Source organism: Anopheles merus, chromosome 2R, assembly GCF_017562075.2.
Source record: "Anopheles merus strain MAF chromosome 2R, AmerM5.1, whole genome shotgun sequence".
In the NCBI taxonomy this organism is placed as follows: Eukaryota; Metazoa; Arthropoda; class Insecta; order Diptera; family Culicidae; genus Anopheles; species Anopheles merus.
In genome coordinates this window covers 5,823,879-5,836,450 of record NC_054082.1, presented here as the reverse complement: position 1 = coordinate 5,836,450, position 12,572 = coordinate 5,823,879, and the positions used below count along the sequence as shown (strand labels likewise).

The window sequence follows — 12,572 nt, the reverse complement described above, 5'->3', positions numbered from 1 at the left end:
TCATACGCGCCAACACATGCATACACACACACACCCAGAGGCATACGTACGAACGTGCAAGCAGGCTAGAACGCGCAAAATTCGTGACGGACAGGTTAGCTCATTGTAGTTGTGTGGCGGTGCACTCGCGCCATATTGAAAGGGACGTTGTAACGAATCCAAGAATAAGTTTAAAAAAATCATCTGCATCGATTGATTTTCAACGGATTCTTTCGCAAAAAAATTCTATGGAAATTGATTTGAAGATTATCGTTTTACTCAATATTTGCCTGGAATCTGATGATTTACAGCTTTCCTTTTCGTAATTATTTGCTTCTGCGATGTTTTGCGACGTTTTATTCACTTCGACGAAAGGAGAAAATGCTCCTCAACAATTTGAAATGTGATCATGCTGTTAAGCTATGGAAAATCCCTTTCCTATACGACACTCCACCTCTACATTTCTCCAACACGTTCCACAACGGGCAGCACCGGTAACGGTCCCACTTCATCAGTACCGTCCCTTATCGTTGTGATGTTTCCGCGCTGATAGCAGCTTATCTTTGAAGACGGTCGGTCGGTGTGAGTATCTGTCGAATGGAAGTAATTAATACCCAATCACAGTTGCTAGTGACTAGTTTATTGTCGTCGTCTACCTGTCGCAGAAGCGACCGATTGTCTTTGATTGATAGAATTTTTAAAGCACACGCCGCAATAATATCCAGTTGATCCTCCCCTGAGCTGTGAGTGACACCCCTCTGACCATGTTCCGTCGGCAGGATGGAAATTCCGCCTCCACAAAAACGTCACGCCAGTACGGTTCGGGGAACAATTTCCCACCGGAAATGGGTTACGATACGACAGCGATTCCGGAGTTTGATAAAAGTAAGCCTCGACAGTTTAGTGCGTGCATCCCTTGAACGACCCCCGTTTGCTTCCAGGGCCAGCTTTAATACACATTCTGCTGCTGAACAAAACGATACGCCTGTTTGTGGTGCTTGCCTTGGCCAGCGTCGTAATACCAGCGTTTGCGTATCTGTTTTTCTTCTCGAAGGAAATCGGCCACGGTGGCAAGCGCGACATCATCGGTACCTGTGGCCATCCGACGCTGTATCACATCCCCTGCGGGTATCCGAGCAACTTGACGCAGGACGAGTGCCACCTGCTGGGCTGTTGTTACACCAGTATGGCCACCTGCTATCACTCACTTCCGTCGGAGCATCAGTACATCATCGGAAGTGAGTGGAGTGTGGGAGAACCGGCCATTCTGTCCCCTTACAGGCCGGTTACTCCGTACGATAAGGCGGCTTTGCGTGAGGTACGCTTCGATGTCAGCGTTACGGAGGAAACGGGAGGCCGGTTTCGGTTTATGCTTTCAAAGATAAACGCAAGCCAAGATGCTCCAATGTCATCGAAAGCCTCCTTCGGACTAGAAACGACCGATCTGCAGGTACAGGTGTACAGTCCTACATTCTTTATAGAGGTGAAGCGAAAGATCGACCAAGAAGTGATCTTTTCCACGGCCCGTGGACCACTGGTCGTGACGGAGGACTTTCTCGAGTGGACACTGCACCTCGGTGCGGATATACTGTTTGGGTTGGGTCGGGCTTATCTCGAACCTGGGTCAAAGTATCTACTACTAAACACGCAGAACTCATCCACCGTGCCGATCGTGATGGGTTACAGTAAGTGACTGGGCGAGGGGAGGCTGGATACCAACAGGAAGTGCCTTGTAAGTAGTAACACAGTGTCCGTGTCTCTCTTCAGATGCAAAGCTGAAACTCTTCAATGGGTTGATGTTTAACGCGCCCGGCCTCACCGAGGTGGAAATCGTAGGCTCCCGGCTCATCATCGTACGTGCGCAGTTGGGCGATAGCTTCGATTTGCAGTTTTTGCCCGGAGCAACGCCTTCCCTACTCTATGGGCAAGCGAAGGCTATCCTTCAGAACCAATACATCCCACCGTACTGGGCGTACGGGGTGCACGTTTGCGATCAGTCGGTGAAGCGCAATCTTACGATCGTGCGACGGAATTTGGAACTGCTGCTCAACGACACGATCATGTTCGATTCTCACTGTCTACATAACGACATGTTCTGGCTGTCCGATACGATGGTTCTTGATAAGGATACGGAGTCAATGTTGCAGCTTCTGCGAGATGCCGGCAAGAAGTTCGTCCCGTCTCTGGTTCTCACCGTAGCTTACGGAGGCAATCCCACCTTCATTGATGCCCGGGAGAAAGCCATACTGCTGCGACACCCGGGGAATCAGCTCGCCTACCAGGGTCGCGTGAGGAACAGGACCGCCGTGTACGTGGACTGGCGAACAAGCCGTTCCGCGAATCTTACCGACTGGTTGGACGCACAGTGGCAACGTGTGCTCAACCTGCAAGCGGATGGGTATGTTCTGGAGGAAGCCAACCCCCGTGACGAGCGCAACAGCACTCTGCCACGTGCAAAGCAACTGATCTACCAACCCGATCAACTGAACGACACGCTGGTAGATCTTTTACCGTGGGACACGCTACTGTCGGACGACTCCCAGCTCGTCCTTTCCCAGCACAACATGATCGGTGTCCGTGCGCTCGATGCGATCCAGCGTAAGATGGACCCATCAAACATGCTTCTTGTAACCTCCGCCTATGACATACACACCCGTGCAGCGAATCTTCCCGCCAACATCTCCACCAGCTGGATTTCGTTGCGCCGTGAGGTGGACCGCTGCATAGGCCTATCGATCGTCGGCATCAGCTTTACCGGCACCCCGATCTGTGGCAATGCACCGCTGACCAACGGTTCCAGCGTGTCCGAAGAGCTCTGCATCCGGTGGTACCAGTTCGGCTCACTGTTGCCTCTGCTGCGCGTTACGGCCGATCGTACACCGAACCAGTTCACCCGGTTCGGACAGCGCATAATGCATGCGGCACTGAGGAGACGGTTCTCGTTGCTCGAGTACCTGAACACGCTGTTATTATTGGAGGACGCCCCTTACCTGCGGCCAATGTTCTACCACTACGAGGAGGCAGCCAACTACACGATGGACCTGTGGGAGCAGTTTATGCTCGGTGAGGCGCTGCTGGTCGCGCCGGTACTGCTTCCCCAGATGACCCAGATCGCCATCTACTTTCCGGAAACGTTCTACGAGCTTTGGGCGGGCCAGCAGATGCCGGGGAACGATGTGCTCCAGTACGCGGTGGTGGAGTCCGATTTGCCGATGTTCCTGCGCACCGGGCATCTCGTCCCGATGCGGCACGTTGTGGAGGAGTTGGTGGACCTGGAGAACGGAACGGCGGTGCCACTGACGGCGGAACTGTCCCGCCTGAAGCCCCTGTATCTGGTCGGTGCGTTCGAGTGCAATGTCCGCCGGTGGAGGTGTACGATGGCGGGCCGGGTACTGTTCCTGCCCGGCTTTCGGCTAGACTTTGGCGTCGATCTGGATGAGCGTGTTACGATCAGTGTTAAGGCGGCGGTAACTAGCCCGGAGGCGCAGCAGCTCGCTTGCTCCGTTGGTGCCACGCTGAACGTTACCATTGGCAACGTGCAGCTGTATGGGCATCCCAACACGACGCAACCGTTGCTGTTTGACCTTGGCTATGACTTTTGCGTCCAGCCAGACAAGCGGGTGGAGTACGTGAACGAACACCGCAAGGGACCGGTGGAGGATCCGTACGGCGGGGACGACTTTTAACGAGAGACACCCGTCCTGCCGGTTTAGCGCGAGGCGAAGGATTAGTGTGGGAGGGCGTAAAATTCCTCTGCCGCTTTCTTCCTCCCCAACAGTGCGGTGATTGTTCTTCAAGATTCCTGTACTTGAACGCCGTGCATCCGTGTCCTGTCATCCACACACACACACACACACAGTCGCGTGCGCCCTCACACACAGTTATGGTAATTGGAAATTTTATTATGCATTCAGCGTGCACAATCCACTTCCAGGCTTCATCTTATCTCAAAGTGTACAGTACATACTGTGTATTTCGCACTTTATTTTTTCTTCCACACTTCTCCGGCATTCCGAAGATCCGCTCAGATGTTCTTTTTGTGAGAAAAATATTTAATTGAAACAGCTAGTGGACTTTTTTTTCTTTTGTTCGCTCGCACGATGCTTCATTTTCTGATCCAAACCGCACTTAACCTTAAAGGAGGTCCTTGAACGAACAGGTAGTGTGCAAAGGGGCGCCTAACATGCAAAGCACTTCCAGGAATGAACGGCCATCTATTCGAGTGAAATAAAGTCTTTTTTTATACTAAAGTCTGGGGCTTTACTTTTGAATGGCATATGCAAAAAGGCAGCTTTATAACTGTCACCCGCGAACTTGAGGTGTGCTGACGGCGTAAGAGCCCCTGCATCTTTTCCAGCAACTGAGGTTCAGGCATTAATCAGGCAGACGAAACACGTTTCATTAAAGCTATATAAATTTTACCGTTGAAGGTTTTTGGAGTGAAATTAACATCACCATTTGGTGATAAGTTGCAGCACCGTCGCTGCGTCCATCGTACGATCGGACACGCATGCATTATTTATGTAAATGGCCTCAGCAGTTTTCCACCAGCTCCCAGGAGACACGGCGCATTATTGACTGGCCGTTTGGGCAGAACGTGAACAACACAGTTGTCTTCGCGGTTGTGCTGGAAGCTTCGGTAGTCGGGTTGCTTTATCGGGATTTCGAAATGGACACACATCAAAACCCAGCTCTAAAACGCCCGAGGCTTCCGCACCTTCCAGGGACGCTGAACCGTCACCGTTCGCGGAAAGATACCTACCTTAACCCAACAAAAACCGGGAGCCTTCAGCAACATGGTTCGTTAGCTAATTTATACCGAAGCGTACCGTTACACCCGATATAGGGTTCATAAAAATTTAAATATCTATTCCACTCCCCAAACCCCAACGCCCCATCCAACCGCAAAGAAGAAGGCACTGTTGCAATGCAATGCTCATCCCTACGCAAAAGGGGCCAACGGCTGGACTGGATTTGCTCGGCCAAACGGAGATCGCTTTGCGGACATTGGCGCAAAGTGGGCGTTAAGGATGGAGAGGTTTTTTTTCCTCCCCAGAAAGGTTACAAGTTGAATGAATGTTCCCCTTGCGCGCGTATTACGCACCGCCAGCGTCGTGCGCAGACTCACCACGTGGTCGTAATACGGCGGAGGAGAACGTCACTCGCAACCGTGCGAGGGGAGTTGAGTGTCCGTTCGGCTTTTGGTCGTGTCGTTGTCGCGGGTCTCGCGCGTTATCCGTGTCCTAAAGCAACAAGTGGGTCGGCGGCTGGCTTCTGGGTTTGGGGGGAATAGCGGCCATAGGCCGCGTGAGGAGTGACTAGACTAGAGCCCCGCGACTGGATGAAAGTAAACGTTAACTATGGGATGACAAGTTCAAGTTCGAACCCGACGGTACGGCCTTCGTGCACACGAGTCTGGAGGGACCTGGTTTGTTTTTTCTCTCTTTTTGGACATCCACTTTAATGAAGGGTGGAAATCCGTCAAGGTACTCCAGACGGATCTCGATCACGGGATTCTTGGAACGCGCGTTCGATTGACGGTTACTTTAGCGATGGAAATCACTCGCTTCGTGCCGAAAACAGTAAGCAAAGATAAAATGTACTAAATTAGCTAGTATGGGGTGCGAAATAACGAACAAACGGGGAGCAAAACCCTGGCCCACAAAGGGTGGTTGTGCGATTTCGACAAAGATGAAAACTTTTTTGCCGACTTCTTCCACAAAGGGTCCAAAAGGCAGACAAGAAAAACTGTTTGTAATTTGAGAAATCTGAATGAAATATGTTTTTTTTTTCGTCGCATCTTTGAGTCATGTTGTCTTTCGTGGGGGATTTTTGTTTTTTGCTTTTCTTTGCTGTTTAGCAGGAGGAACTTCATTCAAAACCATTACCGTAAACCCTTAGACAAGGCAGACACACGAAACCCACCCAAGCGCAGCCCACGATTGTCACGCTGTCGTCCTTGTCGTTGCCTTTTTGGTCTGGCTGCGATGTCTTGTTGCGAAGGTCCTTGTCCTTCCTGCTGTCCGGACTCGGTACGCGTTGTCCAGCACGGCGTAACGTGATAGGATTTGATGCCATCTAGCGGAAATTAATCGAATACCACGAACGCACCCAGAGCGCACCGCAGATCCGCCCGTAATTGGTTCATTTTTGAGGGCTCATTTTTCGCCCACCCGTGGAATGTGTTGCATTTTACGATCCGTTCCCCTTGCATGCCACTGGAGGGGGCTTTTTTGCGCCAATGTTTAGGATTTAAATAACGTGTATCCTTCGCTTCTTTGCTCCCTTTATGAACCCCTGAAGGATGCAGGATGGCTTGATCTGAGGTGGCTGTGAAGGTACAGGACGCACGGGGTGTTCACTGCTACTACGGTGATACAGGTACAGCTGAAACCCACCACGTGGGAGCAGCTTTTCCACGAACGATACTGAGCTCTCGTTCGACTCCGGCGCCCGGAGGGTATATTAATTCGCTATTAGTACACGCGGCGGAGGACATCGTAGCCCAGGACAGACAGCCTTTTGACGGGATGCTGCTCATCAGCTTCGGTTCATGAGCTGTATTTGCATTATTTAGATTGTGTGTATGTGGATGCGTGGGTCCAGGTTGTGGTGTAACCCTGAGCGTAAAGCGCATTTTTCCACCGCGGGATTCGACGTTCGACGAATTGTGTTAAAGTCAGCCCAAGCTTGCGTGTGTAGCCGCCCGTGCGTGAGGTATTTGAGGCTGTGTTTGCGCTCTTTGGTCCGTTTCACCGTGGTTGATGTTGCAAGCGTGTGGAATTTGCATATACGATACGGCCGATGCTGCTGTTACTGTGATAGGTTCATTTTGTAACTAATGTACATGGCAACATTCTAAAAAGGGGACATTCCAGTGTACTTCCTGGAAGGTATTTCAATGCATTGCACATCATGATACGTTACCAAAAACTTCTCAATAAGAACACAAACATTATACAGAAACAGTGTTTTTCTAGGCTATCTAGGCTTCCCACTGCTCGGTAAAAAACATTTTCTATGAAAAATTACGAGCAAAGTAAAATTGCAGTGCAACAGCATCATCACCCATTTAAAAGCATTTCCATTTCGCGTACGCCAAACTCATTTCCGCATTCAAACCAAAAGGATTTAAAAACTGTTCGCGAAAAGCGCCTAAATGTAGACTCGCGTTGCACACTTTGTTTTACAGTAACGAACAGTTTTTTTTCTCCATCACGTACACACCGCTTCACATTGGCACAGATGTACAGAGCTTTGGCATGGCTGGAAACTGACATCGCAACGCATCACGAGACACGAAACGATGAGCACATTGTTGGTTTTAAAAATAGACAGTCGCTAATGACAATTCATAATTACAGCAGGGGAAAGAAGGGAGCAACCAAATGAAGAATTCTTTTCAGAGATTTTCTCCATTTATTTCATTTCCTCTGGTGGTGCACGGATCCACACAGTTTGCGGAAAAAAGAACTCAAACAAAGCAGAACAAATCAAAGCGTAAGCGTTTTCATAAAGCGTTCCCGACGAGGGCAGAGATCATACATATTAAAGGTGATAATTGGCAAAACCGCTGGTATGTCGCACACCAACCAAGCGGAACAGGGCATGGAACTTTACCTTTTTTTGCTGCCTCAAAATCGCTGAATTGTGGCATTTATTTCTGTCAGTTCTGATGTTGCTTTGAAACATTCCCTAGAAGGATAGGGCAGCCTGTACACATCGGGATGGCGCTTCGTGCCGGTTTGAGGACGAAAACCAGTGTGCAACACGGTCTGTATACAATGGCGAGCAACAGTGCTCAACGCGGTGAATGGTGAAATTAGGAAGCGTATTTATGCAAATCGTTGCCATCACCGTTTCCGCTGGCGCATTCGTTAAGTTTTGCGTGTGCACACGCCTGCTTTGATCACACGTGGAAGAGAGGCGTGCGCTGCGAAGACGCGGAATGCTGTGCTGCATAATGAGCTGCGGAGGTCGTTATGTCGAAAGGTGAGGAATGGATATGTTTGAGGTTGATTTAAAAACATAGCAAAAATGTATTGGAAATATAACACATTTTTAAATGCCATCTTTCGCCACAAAAGTCCTACAACGAATGTCGTCAGGGTAGCAAAATGGCAAAACAAAAATAAGCCCCATCACGATAAATAATATCATCTTTCTCCCATTAAACCGTGCCGGCGGGCCTGGCACACACCAAAGGGATTCTAAATTGTTCACTTTTAATGTGTTTCATTTTCCTGCCCGACAGACGCACAACGCACCCCTCCAATTCCCTACCTTGTTGTGCCGAGTGGATGGATGGAAACTTTTGGCAAGCACAGTTTTCACCATTTTTCACGCTCCGTTATCTCTGTCCCAAACAGATGGAATGGAGCAGGGAGGAGGAAGCGACGCTGAACGAATGGCAGCCACACATGATACGGTTTTCCCATCTGGATTAACTTGTACTGTTTGGTAGGACGCGTTGTACCAGCACAAGGCTGGTGGCCGCCATGTGTTTCGAGTTTAACAGGCAGCTGTGTGTATGTGTGTTCTTTTCTCTATCGCTTTGATCCTTATGGGATGGAGTGTTTTTTTTTGTGACGAGGGGAGGCCAAATGTCAACAGATAAGGTAAAACGAAACTGAATTAAAAATGGCAACAAGAACAAAACAAAAACAATGATGGAAAATTTAATTTTATACCTCCTGCCCAGCAACGCAAGCTTTGTATGGTGTGGTGTTTGAGCTATCATTTAGTTTTCAGTTAGGTTAGATTGTTTGGAAGTTTTGCCACAATGCCGTCTGGTGGGAATTTCTACCAAGTGGAAGCTGATGAAATTTTAGTGGGGAAAAATGGAAAATATTTTTTCAAGGTTTGTGGACCGTATTTTTTACACAATCTATTCGACAGCCTCGTGAACTTCCCCTTTCGTGCGAATGCATAGTAATTACGTTTTAATTTCAATTAGTACCTTCTCTTCAACTTCAGTTGAAACTTTCAACCAAATTAACCAAATAATTTCAGCTTTCGTGTTTCATAAATGTTAGTAATTATTGTAATGGTTTTCCACACATCAAAAATTTTCTCTTTTCAAGCTCCTTTTTCAATTATCCATCCTAACAGAAGCCACTGCACTACATTTTTTTTGTTTTCATTGCACGAAAATCATTTTGCACACACCGGACCGAACCGACTTGTTCGCGTTCGTCAAGCTGACAAAAGCGCCGGAAGGTATGCAATCTGTCATACGTAAAACGCTTTTCGCACCAGTGCGCTGCCGGCTCTCGTTGTGACAAAACAGCACGTCGCGGTGTAAATTGAACCAAATTTACATGCATTTCCTGTTGCGACAGTTGGATACACAGATGGCCGGATCGTGAACCTTTGACAGGATGGCTGACCTAGACGACGAGGACGGAGTTGTCGTCTAGGACGGAAAGTGTTTAGCTCACGAGGCAGCCGCTATTTGTCAAGCAATAGGAACTTTTGTTTCCGTCTGCCTTCGGGTGCCATATCTGTATGTGTGTGTGTTCGAAACCGGTACCGGAAACCGTAGCACAGAAGCATCAGACAGCCACAAGTAGCGACAGCGAATCAACCGGATTTTGTCGTTGACGGGATGAATGATTCTACCATCAATGCGAAGTGAAAGGTATGTGTAGGAAGCCCCCCAAAAGCTAGAATATGTTGACGAAGGCAGCATGAATATTTCATGACCCTCTCCACCACACACCAGCAGCAGTAGCAAGCGTACAGAATGTGAATAGTCTAATCTGCAAGCATAAAACAGCATTTACCATAAAACAAAGATGGTAAAGCGAAACAATCTGCCCGCATCGTGCCCCGCTATCTGCTGCTGGCAAGGCGGTGAGTTGTTCCTTTTGTCAACTACTGTTACTTCTCTATGTTGAGCTTTATTTCATTTGTACAATTGCATTTGACTGTCGGGTAATGTGCTTTCCAAAGTTCATCGACAAAAAGCTCCATTCAATGTGTCCTTTTATCGCCCTGCTGCCGTCAATGCATCCTGCAAACAAAACTTCCATTAGTGCGCACCGTCGCGTTCCGCGTTTCAATCAAAATAAATCATTTGTTGGCCCTGCCCTCTTGGCTGTCTGCCCAAAAATAACTTAAAATACATAATTTTCTCACACACTTTGCTCTTTCTCTCTTTTTTTTTTTTTTTTTGGTTCATTCTGTACCCCAATTTCCCTTTCATGGAGTCGGGTTTTTCATGTTTTTCTATCGCACGTACGCGTTATTCATATTCCATAATTCATAATTCAGCTTATTTTCATCCTCACACATGTAGGTGGTCCACGTGCCACCGTTTTTTTTTTCTCTCTCTCTCTCTCTCTCTCTCGCTCTCTCTCTCTCGCTCTCTCTCTCTCTCTCTCTCTCTCTCTCTTCTTGCTTGCATCCCGTCGTCCCCTGTATGCTTTTATGCAAGGCAATGTTGCGGAAGTTGTTACGGATGAAGGACTCAAAACCCCGTGACCATAAAATATGGAGCGCGGTGTGACCCATCTCCCATCCGAAACGAGACGTGTCCCCCTATATAGCTGGCTATGAAAACACCGTTATAGACTTGCTTCCCATTGCTTTCTTTCGCAATTTAATGGCTATTTTTTTTTAATTTTCTGTTTTTTACATGCTTTGGTGCATTTCAAAATTTTTGCCCGCAAAAAGTGTATGTGTGTGTTCATGAATAACAATGAGTGAATAATTGTGCAATTAAGTGCCATTTAAGCGAGTTTGGTCTCCATCATGCTTCACACTAAATGCACTAAAACACTGGCAATGGGACAAAAACGATACTCCTGCAGTGACGAGCTGAAAACTTTATCTACATTTAGGCGCTGACAGAACGCTTCAATTAAAGATGACTAAGTAGGCTTTGTCTTTAAACAAACGTTTCTGGTCAGTTTACTACTTGTTGCCTTACCTGCAAACAACAATCTCTCTCTCTCCCTCTTTCTCCCCGTTAAAGATAAAAGGACTCCGCGAATCAAGCGCGTTGCTGCTTACTGATGCGTACCACATCCTTTTACCGATTGCGGTTGCGTCTGCCCACCGCGCTTGCCTCATGATTGCCAACGTGATGAAGGCTGTGGTTCGATTTCGGTGCCGTTTGCGGTGTTGATTGCACACAGCATACTACCCCCGTGGTGACGTTCGCTCGCAAGGTGGGCTCGATTTAACGCTTAATTAGTGCAACAGTTCAACCCATTACACCGCAAAGGCGCGCCAGCCAGGACCACCCCAGCATACCCAACAGGTAAGCGAATAATGGGAAAGGGGAAGGACGTTGAACGACGAATTGTTCCTCTCGCGCGCGTTGATTTATTGCGTGAGTGACGGTCATTAACGGTGGTGGCTAATGTATTTTCCATGAGGATGAGGCACGAGCAGCCGTTAATAGTTGGAGTAGAAGGCGGACCACCAGCGCCAGCAATATCTATATCGAACCAGCACGTTGTTGATTTAAGAGAGCTGTTGGCTTCGGCAAACATTTCCCTTTGCTCACTTGCCCTTTCCCTGCTGGCCTAAAAAAGTGACGGCGGCAGGAAGCACCAGCACCAGCAGCCTCCAAAACGTCCAATTTGTTGCTTCATCAGAGCGCATAATGCGAAGAGCGTCGAACGCCGGCGCGACACACTGCGTGACGCGCAAGTGGGTGCGCACGGACGTGGTCAGAAGAAATTTTAAAACTTTCTTTATACTTGCTAATTTTTCAACCGGAGGCATTTTTGTCTTGCGGGAAAGGGGGGTACCGATGCGGAAATTAACATCTTTCGCTTTTCTCCCGCTGGGTTGTCGTCGGAAAGGTTATTTCACGAGAAAAACACCACAACCGTTGGCCTGCCCCCTCCCGAGGGTAATGAAACGTTGGTGTGATTGTGTGCTCGTTCTGCCCACGATTTCAAGCTCGTTCGCGCGAAAGAGTGATACTAATCGCTTTTATTTGATTAATGTGCTGCATCACTGAGCAAGAAACACACACACACCTAAAACGTCCTTGACGGTTAGCTTATTTGATGTTTGCTTTTTAGTGCCCTTCCGAGAACGGACGGTTAGTAGTTATTTATAGTAGCGCCACCTATCGCGAACTAGGGCAACTATTATTGAAGCGATGTGCGTGAAGAAGGACGCACGTTGGATGGAGACCATCGGCCACTGCGGGCCTTCGTGCGGGAGGAGTGGTAAGTATTTTTAGTGTCACTTTTCGCCGGGCAATCTCCGGGCAAATGAACGTATCGGACAGTGAATGCCATCGATGGGGAAAGGACCCGCGTGGGCTTTCCACTCTCGCAAAGGATGGTATAGCATTTCATTTGATTAATGAGAAAAAGCACTATTTGAATGCTCTTAATGCGTAATTTGTTGAGCGGGAAAAGAGGTAAAGGCCGCTGGATTCACGCCTTCGCACGGTCACGGTTTGTTACCCCTTTATCCTCGGTCCTTCTTAACTGCTTAACTGCCAAATACTGCCCGTAGCCTTGGCTTCACGGAATTTACCAGGCAAATCGTTCCGCCATGCCAATCGAATCGCTAATATCCGATGGGTGGTGGTGTTCCGAGTTGAAAGCTTTTGATTACTTCTG

The 12,572-nt window shown here is 48.3% G+C and overlaps 1 protein-coding gene across 1 annotated transcript; it reads left to right on the top strand.

The window, feature by feature from the left end:
• Positions 1–579: 579 nt before the first annotated feature.
• Positions 580–3,846, top strand: LOC121589903 (lysosomal alpha-glucosidase-like). Its single transcript, XM_041909155.1, has 3 exons — positions 580–864; positions 921–1,664; positions 1,747–3,846. Exons 1-3 carry the CDS (start codon positions 744–746, stop codon positions 3,663–3,665), a joined length of 2,784 nt encoding a protein of 927 aa, XP_041765089.1. The 5' UTR covers positions 580–743; the 3' UTR covers positions 3,666–3,846.
• The last annotated feature ends 8,726 nt before the right edge of the window (positions 3,847–12,572 follow it).